Source organism: Erigeron canadensis, chromosome 8 (genome assembly GCF_010389155.1).
Source record: "Erigeron canadensis isolate Cc75 chromosome 8, C_canadensis_v1, whole genome shotgun sequence".
NCBI classification, from domain to species: domain Eukaryota; kingdom Viridiplantae; phylum Streptophyta; class Magnoliopsida; order Asterales; family Asteraceae; genus Erigeron; species Erigeron canadensis.
The window spans coordinates 23,567,122-23,583,241 of NC_057768.1; the positions used below are offsets into that span (position 1 = coordinate 23,567,122).

Below are 16,120 nucleotides of genomic sequence, written 5' to 3' on the forward strand. Positions count from 1 at the left end.
CATCTTGCCCAAAAAACACCCCAAATCTCTCTCATTCATTCAAAAACCCTAAACAAGAACTTCCCTTTTCATCTCACCATAAAAACTTCACTTCACTTCAATTCAAGTCAAGAAAACCTCCAATTCAATTCAATACAAACAAACTTCTATACATATACTGATATAAATACATATATACTGATATATATACTTACATAAAAACCTTCACTTGATTACACCCATATATCTCTATACATAATATTCTCACTTCCTTTGATCACCATTTGACAAAACTTTTTGTGGGTATGACGAATTCGGGTCGGATTCGGGTCAAGAAAGACAAAGTTTATAGCCCAGCAGCAGTGAAAAAGCAAAATAATAAAAGTAATTATAATAATAATCAAGTAGTACAAGGGACTAAAAAATATCAAGAAAAAAAGAAACAAGTTAATGTGATGAGTAATTTGGATCACTTTATGAAACATACTACTCCACTTGTTACTGCCCAGCATTTCCCTAAGGTAAAAACTTCCATTTTCTTGATTTTCTTGATATTATATATATATATATATATATTTATATGTATATACATATACTGTATATGTTTATAATATAATGGGTATTTGGTAAAATGGTTATAAAATAAAAACCCATGTTTTAGAAACCACATTTTCTTGATCATATGTTGTATAAAGGGGTATTTGATATAATGTGGATTATTCTCTTTAGAATTAGTGTGTGTGCTTTATTTTTTTTTATTTTAGTTATTTTGTGAATCTGTGTAAAGGCCTAAAGGGCAATAAAGATTAGTATTTTGGGGGTTTTATTTGTTGTTGATTTGAAGTATATTTTTAGGAAATGTGGATTTTCTTTCTTTGAAAGAATGTTATGTAATACTAGGGGAAAAAAATGAATGTCTATGCGGATCAAACGTTAGGAGAACTTAAATTCGTTAATATGCATTACGGTTTGTCATGTCTGGTGAACTAACTGTCATAAGTAGTGAATCTGAAGCTTTTTGATTGATGTGTACTTTAGTTTCATGATACTCATGAATTTGCTACTTTGCCTGGATTGTATCTGGCTATCTGAGTATCTGTGAAAAAAATACCATAAAGTGAGGGATTTTGTGTGTTTTAGTTTGTTAAACATTAAAAGATATATGGGCTTGATTTGTGGTAAATTTGGGATGTATAGACTAGCATGAAGGGACGGAGGAATCATGCAAATGACTACCACCCTTACTTTGTACTTGGTGATCTTTGGGAATCCTTTAAGGAGTGGAGTGCATATGGAGTCGGAGTTCCTTTAGTAATGAATGAACGAGACTCCGTTGTTCAGTACTATGCACCATCATTATCTGCCATTCAACTATATGTTGATCCAAATGCACCTACCACAAGCTTTAGGTAACCTATAATCTTTGATGTCCTACTATTCAAGCATGTTTTTTTTCTCTGTATAAGTACTTTTACTTTCTTTCTAATATGGTCATTGGACTTCTCAGAATTGTTGTCAAACTCTCTTACTATCCTAATTTAATTATTATGTGTATGTGTAAGGTTGACCCGGGGTCCTGTAAAATGCTGGTATGCCTAAATTGTTTGTGTAACAGTTTTCAGAAGTTAGATGGTTTCTATGTCGTGTATCTAAGGTGAAGGGTTTTTTGTAACAACTTTTGGACTAAATGGTTTTTATATAAAGTTAGTAAATTGGATTGTTTTTAATCGCCATAGATCTAATTTGAAATCAAGTGAAAGCACATTCCTTTTACTGCAAGTTTGCTCAGAAAATTACAAAAATGATACAGTAACTCAGAATATTTTTAAGAAATGTATTTAGATCATTATGCTGATATATAAGACACTGGTTCACTTTGTTTGATGAAACCAATCATTTTCAATTTTAAGATTGCAGTTTCATCGCACATGGTTTGGACAGTTATATGTTACTACTACCGTTTTTCAGATAGTGCTGTATGATTGCATGTCTTGCTATGTTTGGGAACATGTTACTCACTCTTGATTATCACTTTCATTGATCTTTCACTGAACTTTATAATATATGATGTGCATCCTAACTACTGAAAGGGTTTACTGGCACAATAAACCTTCAGATCTTATCATAACAACAATTGTTGAAAACATAAAATTTTATCAATGCGTTGCGGTTGACTCAAATCCAAACGCTTTTAAATATGTAGTCATGTAAAGGGATTTAGAGCACAAGTCTAACTGTTAGACCTGAAAAGTCAAAAGTGTAACTCTATTTGTATAACTATCTAGTGCTTGATTCTTGTTATTGTTTTTTTTTTATTGTTTATCGTTGGTTAGATATAGAAGGAAAAATAATTTGTATAATGACAATTTGCAAAGATGTACACTTGCTGTCATATTTAGAAACGTGTTGTAATGTGAAATAATAAAAGATGTTCACATAGTGTATAATTATGTATACTCAAATGTTTGTAAATAATGGAGTGGGCATGGTAGTGCCAATACCCTGCTTATAAAATGTCTGCCCATCTCTATTCGCGGCTGAATCTAGTTAATTTGTTCTATTGGCAAGATCTCTTGATGTAACTAGCCAGAGTGCCTGGGACCTTAATTTCCTGGAATTCCTTGTGTAAGTTGAAGTGTCCTTTGAAGTTGTCTGAGTTAGGGCCAGGGGCTATATGGTATTGCGATATGACTCTCATGGTTGTAAATCTCAGTTATCTCGGCCGATATATCCCCGATATATCGCTTATCGGTGGTGGACCGAGATGATATATTCCCGATATATTCCCGATAAATCCGATATGTCTCCGATATATCCCCGATATATCGCTTATCGGTGGTCGACCGAGACGATACCGAAAAGCGATATTTACAACCTTGATGATTCTGCAAGATCCACAAATAATTGATTTATCTGATCAATAGTTAAAACATATCTGAACATCGTCAGCTGCACCCTTTGTATATATTGTTACGGTTAATTATCTGATTCTTAATGTTCTATAAAAATATATTCATTCTTAGATCTCTGATCAAACTGTTACCTGATTAATTCTTCACATGTTTCATGATTTTATGTACAGACGGCATGGTGATGATAGTGACTATGAGTCATCAAGAGCAACTAGCAGTGATAGCAGCTATGAGGCAGGTGCAGGCATTGTTCGTGGACCTCAACTCTCAAAAACTGTAAATTCTGTTAACCAGAGCTTTAATAAGCTCGCGCTTAGAGATGATTCTTGTGAGGGCGAGATTAGAAACCCTCCAGGCCTTCTAGCATTTGAGTATTTTGAACGTGCATCACCATTTCAACGGGAACCCCTGGCAAGCAAGGCAAGTCATTGAAACATGCCAAATTTCATTTTTAGAAACTTAATATATATACCATTTCTAATGAAAAGTGAAAGCTGCACCAACTTTTTCTCTTGAGAAGTACTATAGAAGTTACCAGTCTTCCTCTATCATCGTGACAATTAAATTATTGACATAGGATTTGCATCCAGAATTTAAATTATATTGTAGTCTGTAGACATTTACAAGCAGTCCAATAGTTTGAACATGTTCTTTGAACTGTACCGGAAGAAAATGTTATACTTATGCCATGAAAACTGAACCCACTTTCTTTTGGTGAATGTTTTGAGCAAACTAATGACCCCTTAATCGTTGTTAGGAAACTAATTGAAGATATTGGTTTTGCTCCATAATTTAAAGGGTCGATTAGACATTTTACCTGTAGTCAAACACTTCTTTTCTGTTAAAAGAAAACCAAAATACCACATGTCTAAATCGCTTGGTGCAATATTTATCGTAGAGTATTAATGTGTGCAGGTTCACTTCTGGAACCATATGTTTCTATTATTTTATGTTCATATATATCTAAGTATAAACTAAATCACAGTTTTGTTTTATTATTTTTGTGTTACGTACTTTTTAAAAAGTTGGATCACGGCATACTTTGAAATTCAGTTCTCGGTTTCTGATAATCTATATTCATCTCTGTTGTAAGTGGATATGAGGATATGGATTTGATACATCCGTACATGAAATTTCCGTATACCCATTTATTTGAGATAATGAATTGATACGTAATTAACAATATAAGTATTTAATTGATGTTTTGTTACAGATAGCTGAGCTTGAATATAAGTTTCCAGAACTGAGAACGTACAGAAGCTGTGATTTGACTCAATCAAGTTGGGTTTCTGTGGCTTGGTAAGCTTTTCCGTAACTCTTATATTACTTTCTCTGTTTCATGAACCTTTCTTTGGATGTCAAACGGAAATTCAGATCGTAAGAATACACTTGTGGACAAAAATACCATGATTTCAAGACTCACGTTCTTGTATAAAGGCCATTTAAGACGCTTTGTTAATAGTCACATACTTCCCTTAAAGTTCATGTCTCATTGAATATTGCGATTTATCTAGTATCTACTAGATAAATGGCATTAGATTGCTAATTTGATCACTAAATATCTATAGTTACTAAAACAATCACATCAGTAATTTTTAGGGTTTCCAGATCAGCCAAATTAAATTTGAAGTGAATTTGTGTTGCTATAGATTGCAGTGCTATTATTGCTATGGTTTATTGATCCAAGTTCATGTACCCTTTTTTGTAGGTATCCAATATACCGAATACCCGTGGGTCCATCTCTCCAAAACGTTGATACAAGCTTCTTGACTTTCCATTCTTTGTCAACACCATTAAGAAGTACAAGTAAGTCCCTCTTTTATCCTTCTTACTTTGTGTATCTGCAGATAGCAGTTTCAGACATGTTTACTTGTTAGCAGGTGGATTTATTCTGTTTTTATGAGTTCAATAAAGAAAATGATCCATTAAAAGCTGGTTAAATGGGCCGAAGTTTTTGTCCACTAGTGTATGCTGGATGCATAGCCTACCAACCCTTATTATATAAATCATTAGGTCCTAGTTAGTAGTGGCAGATCACACTAATGACTTCCAACGCTGTATGCACTACTATTACAAAACCATATTTCAATTCAGATATATATAGCTCACAAATTTTATATATTTTTAACAATGTAAAAAGTTACAGAAATAATTGTAAGTAACACATGTACCTACCCTAAACCACTTTTACATCGATTCTAATAATATAGTTCTTTTAATACATGTTAAACACTAAAAAGAAAGAGATAAAAAAAATTGTTCCGGGCCATTCGTCCCGTCCCTATGCCCGTATAAAAGGTAATCAATATGATTATATGAACATAACATGTTGCTTTCATTTGTGCATGTGTATGGTTCTGTGTTGAAATGTTCTTTAAAACCATATAGGTAAAGATCAGAATTCGGGGCATGGCTCAACAGCTAGGAAGGTTCATGAAGCCAGATTGACAAGTCAGCTCTCTCTGCCAATATTTGGGCTCGCTGTCTATAAGTTCAAGAATTCTGACTGGATGAAAGAGGGAGTTCTTAGCACTCAAAAAATAAACTCACTTCTAAAATCAACTGATAATTGGCTCCGGAATTTGGGTGTACATCACCCAGATTACGCATTCTTCAAAAGCCGCTAGCTTCCCCAACGGTGGTTCCTTTAATCTGCTTTGAAACTTTTTGACTAAAGAAAAGGTGAAATGAAACAGGCAAATGGATGGTAATATTTCTTGAAATATTGATATAAATAGTTTTTTCTTTTGTTAATGATTCATTAATACGATGAATCTTTTGTACATTGGGAAGCCTGGTTTCATAGTTCTATAGTTTTGTACAAACATAGTATGTGTAACTAATGTTCTATTTTCTGAAATAGAAACTAACTTTCAGCGTAAGTTTGTGTTTCTGTCGTCAATCTCTATTCTCCTGTTTACGACTATCACCTTTAAAGAGCTGATGCTGCTAAGTTGTGCTGTAGAAAATCAATCTAACCACCTATGATGAATAATATCCTAGTCTTCTGATGCTTAAGGTTAACTGAATTACTTTTTTTCTTGTGTAATTGCATACATGATCATTGTAAGAGGGATGCTAATAACTAGGAGGTTAAGCAAATGCCTATTAATATATTCAACTTTGGCACATTCTAAAACACTCGAGATTGATCATGAGTCTTTAACAGAACACAAACCGGTTAATTAAGAACAACTTGAATTATGAATGTAGCATACACATAATGAAGCAACAAAGCAAAGGAACCACGAACCAGAACGCAAGAAATGCACAGATCATGGACCAATGAATCACACATATCTTGAACCACTAACCGTATGAGCAATGAACCTTAACCAACAGACCATATGAACCATAACTTGCAAACCACAAAAACCTTGAATCGCCAACCATGACTGGAGTCGGTAGCTTTCCAATCCTCGAGCATGGATCCAGAAGCAATAATAAAGAAATTAGGAGTTAGATCTAACACAAGAGTGAAGTTATTTACACTTGCAACCATTATTACAAATCCTTTTAAATTTAACCTGTTATTCAATACACCAAAGAAATTTCCATTACCTGACATTAGTATGTTACATGAAACATATCGGTGGAAGGATTTGTATGGGGATATAATTTCATTCTTGTACCATTTTCGACTTATCACCGCGTGCTAGATTACTAAAAGGGGAATTTGAATAAGTTATGAACCATTAATTTAAAAACTAAAGCAACATGGTTTTGGATCGGTGGTAAAACACCCTTGACTTTAAACAAAGTTTATGGGTTCGATTCTCATACCATGCAAAGGTTGGAGGGTCATTTCTACCGTTTAGGTAAAAAAATGAAACCAACCCCTATACTTAGGTGGTTTGCCTACATCTTAACCTCCCTTATACACCATCAAGGTATTTGGACTCAAAACCCGAAAGACAAAACTCAACAATTTCTTTCTTTTTTTTCTTTTCGATTAATTTAAAAACTAAATCTCCACTTTGATTATTTGAGTGTTTATATTTTAATATGAGAAAACAGGCAAAACAAGAATAAACAATTTTCGACATCATTGAAGAGGCGTGTTGTTAAAAGAAATGACAAGATGAAGTTTTTATTTTTTTTAACATTCGAAGGTATTTATTAACATCAAGAAACCCGCAGAAAGCGAAACTGATCAGTTTTTTTCTTTCTTTCTAAGAAACTATCGAGGAGCTAGTGTTACAACGAGGGTGCATTGTTCATAGAAAAAACAAACAAAACAAGATTACAAGTGAAATTAAAAATTGTAAGTACAGCAGTTAGGTTATTCGACTCGGTTTTTTGTCGTTCGATTGTAAGCTTAGAATCTTGATTTTTTATATTTTTTTGTTGCAAAACAGATGGATGGGCTTTTGTTGGAGAATAAAAGCACACAAAAACTATATAACCTTAAGTTTGGAACTCATACCGTCTAACGAAAAAGAATTACATATTAAATTTTGATGTAGATCTATCACTACCCCATATGTAAACTCACCAAAATTAGTTAATACGTTGATGGTCCACTGGTAAGGTCTTTGACCTTGGAAGGATACACCAGTGTTCGAATCTTACTCTCCACATTTGTAAGGGTGAATATTGAGAGGTTTTCAGAAGTCCCAAGTGGCATCCTAGCTATTCGTGTAAAATATATTGAGGTTAAAAAAAAACTCACCAAAATCAAACACTTTGATCACGTTCATATATGAACTCGAATGCCGATATCCACACATCAAATTCTTTTAAAAAAATCTAAGAATCATCGGTATAAATTTGATAGTTAGAGGTGAAATTTACATAAAACCACAAGATCATGTATAATAAAAATCAAAATCACAAATAATTGACAGTTGATTTCCATTTCTGATCATTTTTGTTAGATCGTTAGTAGAATCAGTAAAAATGAATAGTTAAACGTATGTTGCTATTTTATGTCATTTGCCGTATATATAAAAACTCTTAAATAATTTTTTAACAGAACATTAGCACATTAAATATTACTCCATAAATTTGTAATCTATACTACCTATATAAACAAACTACCCCTTCCCCATTCAACTCTCTACCTTTGAATTATCTAATATACCCTCTACATTTAAACTACCTCCACACATCTTATCTCTGAAATTCCGAAATTACCCTTAATAAAAAAAACCCTACAATTATCTAAAACCTCTATTGTTATAAAATCCTCATTAACTCTAAAATTATTGCTGAAGGTATTGCTACAGATAAGAAAAAAACATCTTAATTGTCATAGATTATATTACAAAATGTTTAAACAATAATTACCTTTTTATAACTCATGAAATTACGAACCAATTATGTTCTTTGTATATTCGTATTAAATTTTAATCTTTAACTATTTATTTTTTTAATTGTCTTGTTTTCTCCCCTACAATTGTAAATTTGTATGTGGTTATTTTTCATGGTTAGTGTTTGCATTTCATTATTTTTTGCACCTAATACGCGGCTTATTTTTAGAATGATATATACGGTTAGATCCTGCATTGATGCATCTCATGAAAGTAAACTGAACGCTATAAACTGTTACGGTGTCTAAAACATTATAGACCGTCGTCGCTGCAACGCCCGGACACACTCTAGTTATATTATAAAAGAAATAGCCCCTTTTATTTATGGAAGTGTTGAAAATATGTAATATTTTCACTTAGCACCCCTTAAAATATTTCAACATACACTACCCCATAACATTAATGATTAATTTACACTACAAATCCTTTATTCTTTAATATATTTTCGTTAACCATTTACATCAATTATCCACACCACTCGACGCCGTCTCCACCACCAACACTCGGCCCCCCACTACAACGGCATTGTCATGATCACCGCCGCATTACGCAGGTAACGTGCTAGTTAGCAGGAAAAAGAATGCAGAGGCCAACCAACTGGTTTGTTTTAAAGTGTACAAACCCGTTTCGAATATCAATGTTACCAAGGCATTCTGATAGAATGAATCAAATAGTCGTTTCAAAAGAGAACTGGCATGTATTAAACCAAAAACTACCTTCGAACCAAAATCATAGCCTTGTGTCAGAGGCGATTTGAATGAATCATGTGGATCAAAAGAACTTGACGTGTACATACCACCGATTCGATTCTATAAACGAAAATGTAAGCGTGTGTACGTTATCTTTCCCTAAGATAATAGAAAATGTAAGCGTGGATACGTTATCCTTCCCTAAGATAATGTAATCAGAGATATGCAGATAATAGTGGTTAAGCATATTTTTATAAATATTATATATATAAGTATCAACTAAATACAATACGAAGTTTTAAGAATTACACTGTTTATCCTAAAACACTTCGTGTAGCCCTGATGTTTACTAAACACGACTAAATAACTTATAAACCATCATCAAGAAAAGTAGAAAACAGAAGGCCCTGAACAAATTCACTTCGACGAGCCTTCTCCTCTTGATCCTTTTCTGAAAGGGGAGCCTGCTGTTCGTTGCTCCTGAAAATGGGTCATTAATTTGGATCACATTATATCACAAACAGGTTTAAAGCCATTTAGATTTATGTATTTAAAAAAAGAACCGTTGCTTTAATGACAGTTTTGCTGTCATTACACAATACTATGTTGTCAGATCGACCCAACCCGATTTTCCATGAACAGAAGCCATCATTATCCCAGACTCCCAGTACTAAGCCACTAACAGCTAAGGTGTTTACCTTTGTGACAAATCCTTATTGGTGCCTTCTACAATTGACTCTGATTCAGCAGCCTCTGAAGGTTGAGCACTTGGTGGTTCATGAACAGCAGGCGTATTGGAGATGAAAGAAGATAACCATGGTTCAGGCTCGGTGCTGTTGGTTGGTTGAACCAAATATGCAGAACCTCCAAGAAGAGATTGTAGGTTTCCTTCGCGGAACTCTTTCTTTAGGATCGAAAGGGTTGAGTTGGCTCCACCTTTACGTAATCTTCTCTTGCGTTGGATGTACTCTTCAGTCAAGGATGACAATACATTTGTTCTCTGTTACTCGTGGACACTTTTAACCAACTTATGAGTTAATAGGTCCATACAGGCAATGTTTAATCCCAAAGGGGTCAAAATAGGCTTGGCTAAATCTTGTTGAAAAAATGTTTGGCTAAATGATAAACTAAAAAAGATGTTTTGCTAAATGACTAGCATGCCATTCAAAAATAAATAAATTAAAAAGTCAGACGGGTTAGAAACAATCCGCAGGGCACTCAGATGCATATCTCCTTAATCGCTCTATTAAATAGATTAGACTATTTTGTAACATAGATAACAGTTTTTTTAACATATTATTTTCTTCAAAATGTACAAAACCTTATACAATATATGGTTATGGGTCTGGGTCAGCCCAACTTGTTTTGACGTGCAGTTACACATCACTTTGACCCTTCACGAAGTCACCCAATCTGCCTACTTTCCACTTCTAGTTTTCAGGCTTGGTTTAAAATGTCAAACAAAATATATTCATTCAAAATTATGATAAATGTACCCATTTATGAGGAAAACCTACACCTATACATGAAATAGAGCACGACACTCTATATGCACACAAAAAAACCTGAAAACCTAACAAATAATGATAAGAAATATGGCAAATACATGTTATACTCCAAGAATGACTAACTAAAAGGCAGAGGAAGAAGCATTGGGATGGAAAACAGAATATCTAAGTATCTGTTCATTAGCAATCTATTTAAGCCTAAATTTTTTTCAACTTTCTCAATAAAAAAAAGCTGGACCTGTTATGCAGAATAAAGCTAACTCACTAATTACTAGAATTACTCCAGAGAATGACATTTAACTGAGAGCAAAGGCATCCTTGATGTTATAATATAATAGTATAAATAAAAAGGATATCTTTAGAAGACTTCCATGTTGCACGGTAATATGGCTAATCAAATCAGTCCCAACCTTTTTAGCACACACAGGACATATCTGCATTTAGAGTAATAAAATCAGGTTTGTTAGTGCATGTACATTATCGAAATAGAATAAGACCCCATTTCTGATGCTATCAATGTCACAAATGAAGATATCATAATTTTATAAGGATAAAAGCTAATCTGGCATGCCAATAATCATATATACGGAGATTATTATATATATATAAGGGAAATAATGTGAACATATAAGCCTAATGAGTTATTGCAAGTATTGATACCCCATTCTTTGCTTCAACTGGATGCTCCTCCTCGATATGACAACAAAGACCAACAATGTCAAAATCCTCCGCACAAAATGGACACAGATACTCGGGCCTTGGCTCATCATCACTCTCAAATTCTTCCACGTGATGAAATGCTTCTGTAGAGGAATCACAAAAGTCATGATCATATGCCGTCTATCTCAAACTAGATGATATTGGCTAGCAATAAACCAAAACTAGCACCAAACACTACAAACACACACACAAACAAACACCCATATAATGATAGCGATTGTGACTGTTATCACAGTGAAGTGTGATAAAGATTCGAGTTATACTACCTTCCTGCCAGGACACCATATTAACCTACCATTAATTCCATATCAAATTCACATCAGACTTACAAGTGATTCATAGAGCAATCGTAGAGTCAATTGTTAACTTTTTCCGCAAGGGCATAAAAACTTGCATCTTTTAATAAACTTAATTTTATAGTCACAAGAGCATGTAAAGTTATCCTCAAAGCACGAGACCACATGATACCACCTCAATATGATCACTACAATAGCAGCAAAAAAGCCACTTAACATCACTGATCTACAACTGAATTTAGCTACCTCACTACGATAACAAACTAAATGTAATCAAAAAAATTGACCAGTAAAGAACTAAGTGTACCCCGATATCGTAAGACAATAACCTGCATACTAACAAAAAATTGTTGTAAAAAGTAGACCGCATCCCACAACGTAGACTTTGGCGGTCCAGTAGTTTTAAGTTTGGTGTTTATTGTGGGTACCTCTTTAATAAGTTTGCAACTCTTTTGGAACACCAAACTATTAGGGTGCAAGGAAAATATGGTATGTTCTATTTCCAATTTGAAGTTCATGGGTTTTGATTCAAAGTTTCAAACCTAAAGATGACAACCCGAGTGAAGACAAAGTTTGTTTCGATGTCTATAAGCTCTAATTTGGGCCTCATGATTCAGGTTCAGTTTTTTTGTAATAATCTCTTCCACAAGTTGGTTTGCTTTTCAAGATTAGCAGAACTGTTCAGGTTCAAACATTTGTGGAATGCCATGGTTTCAAGTTTTTAACTTTTGATTATGTGTCAAGATTCAAGTTCAAGTTTTTAGCTTTTTTAAAAGATTATTTCTTTCATGACAATTATCATCTATCTTTCCTGAAAAGTATCATCAGAATTTTATTTTAATTCATTGAATTTGATAGGTAATAGCCAAAATAGGATTCGTTTTGGCTAGAGCGCCCAAATCCGCTATATATTTGACACGGCTTTGCCGTAATGCTAAAACTATGGCGAATGCATCTATCGTCATTAATGCAACCTTCAAGTAAACTAAAGCAACAAGGAAAAGCTAAAAGCAACTCACAAATCTAGGGACTCATATAGTGATCACATTTCCATCTCACATACATATGACACTATCGCAAACACACGTTCACCAATCACGAAACTCGTACTCCTATGAAACTCTACGATATAACACGCTTAAAATACATACTCCTCTTCTCGTCCCAAGATACGTTCTTACAACAACACTTTGATACAATACTCCCAAACTCACTCAAAATTCAGCCTTTAACGACCATCGTCCTACTACACTGTCACTTCAACAAACCGTTGTTGACAGTAATAACGACAAAGTCTAGACCTTTAATTTAGACAATCACATTCACAAACATACTAACAAAACACATAATGAAACTAATATAGTATCAAATGTTAACATATTATAATTTCAATATTCCTAGCTACATGCAATATTAATAATCTTTTAACATAATAAAACATTACCCAAAAATATTATCCACCCCCCAACCCCCAAAAGATAAAATAAAATAAGATTAAATAAATATTAAAAATAAACACCTAAATCATAGTAGCTCAGTCAAATTGTAACAATTTTTGTGATAATTTTTGATGGGTCAGTTTTATTTCATATTTATAGTGGAAATAGCAAATAAAGCACAAAGCTTTTAGTAAATTCATTTTAGTATCACAATTAAATTCAATAAAAGAAAATTAAAAATATAAAAAGAAAATGAAAGAAACCTGATCGAGATTGGTAACGCCTTAAAGAAGAAGATGATGAAGAATTAGATGTAGAGATTCGAGTCCATGAATCTGAGTCCATTTTTTTTTTTTTCTACAAATAAAATGTTAGAATGAATATGAATAATAAAAGTATAGGAGTATAAGTAGGTACAATATAGTGTTTGTTTATATAAAGAAAGTTTTTGGAGAGATTTATTTATTTTTTATTTGAGAAAGTGATGAGGTAATTTCCAAGAAAGTGATCAAAAGATAGACAATATACACGGTATAGTTTTAGTGTGTCCAAACTGAGAAACTTCTATCTAATTCATAGTAACTTTTTAGTTTTACCCCGATAAATTAGTCTGGATAAAGATCTAAAGTTGAAATTAATTTTAAAGATTACTTAACTTTTGGATTTAAAATAATGTTAATTTTGGATTTAAAATAATGGTCAAGATTCAAATATATTAAATTTGATTTTTAACCTTTGATTTTAATTTATGGATAATTATAGAAAATATAAAGCATCTTTCGACCAATTCACGAAAATAGCAGTGACCTTTAAAAGTTTTATTTTTTAGAAATGAACTTTCATTTATTATCAGAAATAGCAACATTTGACACGTGTACATGGTGACGTGGACATTTTTTGATTACGTAACATTTTATAATGACGTGACATTATTCTTTATTTATTACTATTTAATTTTTTATCAGTCATGTCATTTCCCAAAAAAATAATAATATAGTTCCGTTTTATTTTCGGTTCCGACAAGGTATTTTTTTCTCGTCATTATATTCTGAAGCTAATTTCAGTTTCTTTTCATTGATTTTTGTTGAGTCTCTTCCATTTTCAAGCATTGAGAAGCTGTGTATGAAGATCATAAAGGAGACATAGATCTCCATCTTCTTTGTCTATTTCGAGATTTAAAATCTCTAAAATTAGATGCCAAAACATCTTTGTTTTCGTCAGAGAGAGATCATGGGGATGTTTAGGTAAGACGAGAGTTTCATAGGCCAGATTTGGTTCGTTTAAGAAGAGTTTGTCTGCGGATGAGATAGATCCAGATGACGAAGGTCCAGAGGTGTTCTCGAACTCGGACAAACTGTCGACGGTTTCTAAGTTAGTTGAAGAAATTGAAGAAAAAATCATCTCCACATCCAACACTGACGAGGTGTTGAAGTAATCCGACTATAAATTAGAGTTCATTGCTATTTTCATAAATTGTTCGAAAGGTCCTTTTTATTTTCTGTGTTATACAGAATGTCACGTCATTAAAAATGCCACGTAATCAAAAGATGTCCACGTCACCATGTCTACGTGTCAAATGTTGCTGTTTTCGGTAATAAATAAAAGTTCATTTCTAAAAAGCAAAACTTTTAAAGGTCACTACTATTTTCGTGAATTAATCTAAAGAGGTTTTATATTTTCTGCAGTTATCCTTTTAATTTAAAAGTAAAATTTCTTCTAACTTCATCTATAAATTTGTTGATCCTAATCCAATAAGTCTGTCTAAACTTAGAAACATCCACGTATCCACAAGTTTTATTTTTCACATATAACCAAAGTTGTATACGATGAGCGTAGAACTGGTCTTATCATGTATCAGTTTCAATATCAATCTTCAAATTTACGGTATCATATGAACTAGTACCAGTATTCTATTGGATTAATAATAATCTCTTCTGATCAAATAGCAAGTGAAAGGTGTGACGCTTTTGTGGTTTTGTGACGGACTTGAATTAAGAAGAAATAACGAACAAGAAGTTGTGAATTATTAAGCCGCTATGATTATTACATGTTCCCTACAAGTTGAGGTAGCAAATTCTCTACATTACATCTTTAAAATAGCCCACGTCCAATAATTAATTAATATTTAAAATCTCATTTAATTTTAAAACCACTTCCAATTTCGTTTTTTTTTGTTTTCATTAATCTTTTCCACAATCACAAATATTATTTCCACCATGATAAAGCAAGTAGAGGTGCTTTTTGTGCCCATAAAACAAAAACACATTTGATAAACAAAAAAAATAGAACCAAAGTTAAAAAAATCAAACATTCACATATGGGAATATCTTGTTCGTCTTGTAAGTCACCTCAAAAACTACAACATCCCCAAATTGACAATATGATGATCTGGATCTCCCGAAGGTTCAAAATACGTTTGCGAGTTTTCCATTCGCACTCAAGTTAATGGCAAGGTAAAAATCCTCTCGTAATTCAGACCATTTCTTGAAGTTGCATGGTAACAATTCATGGACGCAATTTGCCAATATTTTTTTGTTTCCCAGTTGCCGACAATGTTAGATAGCACTGAACTCAAGTTAATGAAAATGCCCTCCTTTTGTTGAATGGACCATTGAAGAAAAGAAACTCTTTGATCGGATTTTACTAACTTGGTTTCGAAACAATGAAACCTTTAATATGGATATTTTTGTATATTGTTTTTTTTTCAAGTGAAAATGATTTTTAAATTAAATGAGATATTCTTGTCTGTATAATAAATAAATGACAATTGTCTTTCAAAAGTATTTTTTTAAAAAATATGATGTGGCAAGTCTACAATTTTAATTAAAAATTCTTTATTTTAATTATGATGTCATAAATAATTTACAACATTTTTAATTAAAAATAGCTCACTAAATGCTTATTTAAAGTTCTTAATCTTTTATTGCAAACAAAAAAATTTATTTTATATTGTATAATATCTTTTTATGTTTTGTTAATGCAATGAGTACTTTAATTTACAAATTATTGGGTTATTCAATTCAATATCTCCAAATTGATTTAGAATATATTAATAAAAAAAAATTACATGCATATTTTTTAGTTTTATAATTTTAATGAAAACGCCCAGGTTGAACCCGGGTAAATTCGCTAGTATTTAACTATTAAATTAACTATAGAGGATTGGAAGCAAACGAAAATGATTTTGATATTAAATTAGATTTTTAAATGAGGCAAAATGAAATTTTGATGGTGCAATAGGATTGCTAAAAAGTAAAGAGATTTT

General features: G+C 32.6%; 2 protein-coding genes across 2 annotated transcripts; one reads left to right on the forward strand and one right to left on the reverse strand.

Moving 5' to 3' along the window:
• Positions 1-5,773, forward strand: LOC122579303. The gene is made up of 6 exons (XM_043751452.1): positions 1-500; positions 1,177-1,388; positions 3,062-3,311; positions 4,105-4,190; positions 4,600-4,697; positions 5,280-5,773. The coding sequence occupies exons 1-6, from the start codon at positions 285-287 to the stop codon at positions 5,516-5,518; spliced, it is 1,101 nt and encodes a 366-aa protein (XP_043607387.1). The 5' UTR covers positions 1-284; the 3' UTR covers positions 5,519-5,773.
• Positions 5,774-9,125: 3,352 nt separating this feature from the next.
• On the reverse strand, positions 9,126-13,266 carry LOC122578399 (protein DEHYDRATION-INDUCED 19 homolog 4-like). The gene is made up of 5 exons (XM_043750354.1): positions 13,119-13,266; positions 11,061-11,203; positions 10,757-10,834; positions 9,591-9,856; positions 9,126-9,372 (listed from the first exon to the last, which is right to left on the reverse strand). Exons 1-5 carry the CDS (start codon positions 13,198-13,200, stop codon positions 9,261-9,263), a joined length of 681 nt encoding a protein of 226 aa, XP_043606289.1. The 5' UTR covers positions 13,201-13,266; the 3' UTR covers positions 9,126-9,260.
• Positions 13,267-16,120: the final 2,854 nt, after the last annotated feature.

Bases quoted from the DNA above. Each gene is read 5' to 3' on its own strand.
- LOC122579303 (XM_043751452.1), top strand. From the start codon at position 285: ATGACGAATTCGGGTCGGATTCGGGTCAAGAAAGACAAAGTTTATAGC. The intron at 501-1,176 runs GTAAAAACTTCC...TGGGATGTATAG, and splicing joins CTGCCCAGCATTTCCCTAAG to ACTAGCATGAAGGGACGGAG. The intron at 3,312-4,104 runs GCAAGTCATTGA...GTTTTGTTACAG, and splicing joins GGGAACCCCTGGCAAGCAAG to ATAGCTGAGCTTGAATATAA.
- LOC122578399 (XM_043750354.1), bottom strand. From the start codon at position 13,200: ATGGACTCAGATTCATGGACTCGAATCTCTACATCTAATTCTTCATCA. The intron at 10,835-11,060 runs GTATCAATACTT...CTCTAAATGCAG, and splicing joins CAGTTGAAGCAAAGAATGGG to ATATGTCCTGTGTGTGCTAA. The intron at 9,373-9,590 runs GTAAACACCTTA...ACCCATTTTCAG, and splicing joins AATAAGGATTTGTCACAAAG to GAGCAACGAACAGCAGGCTC.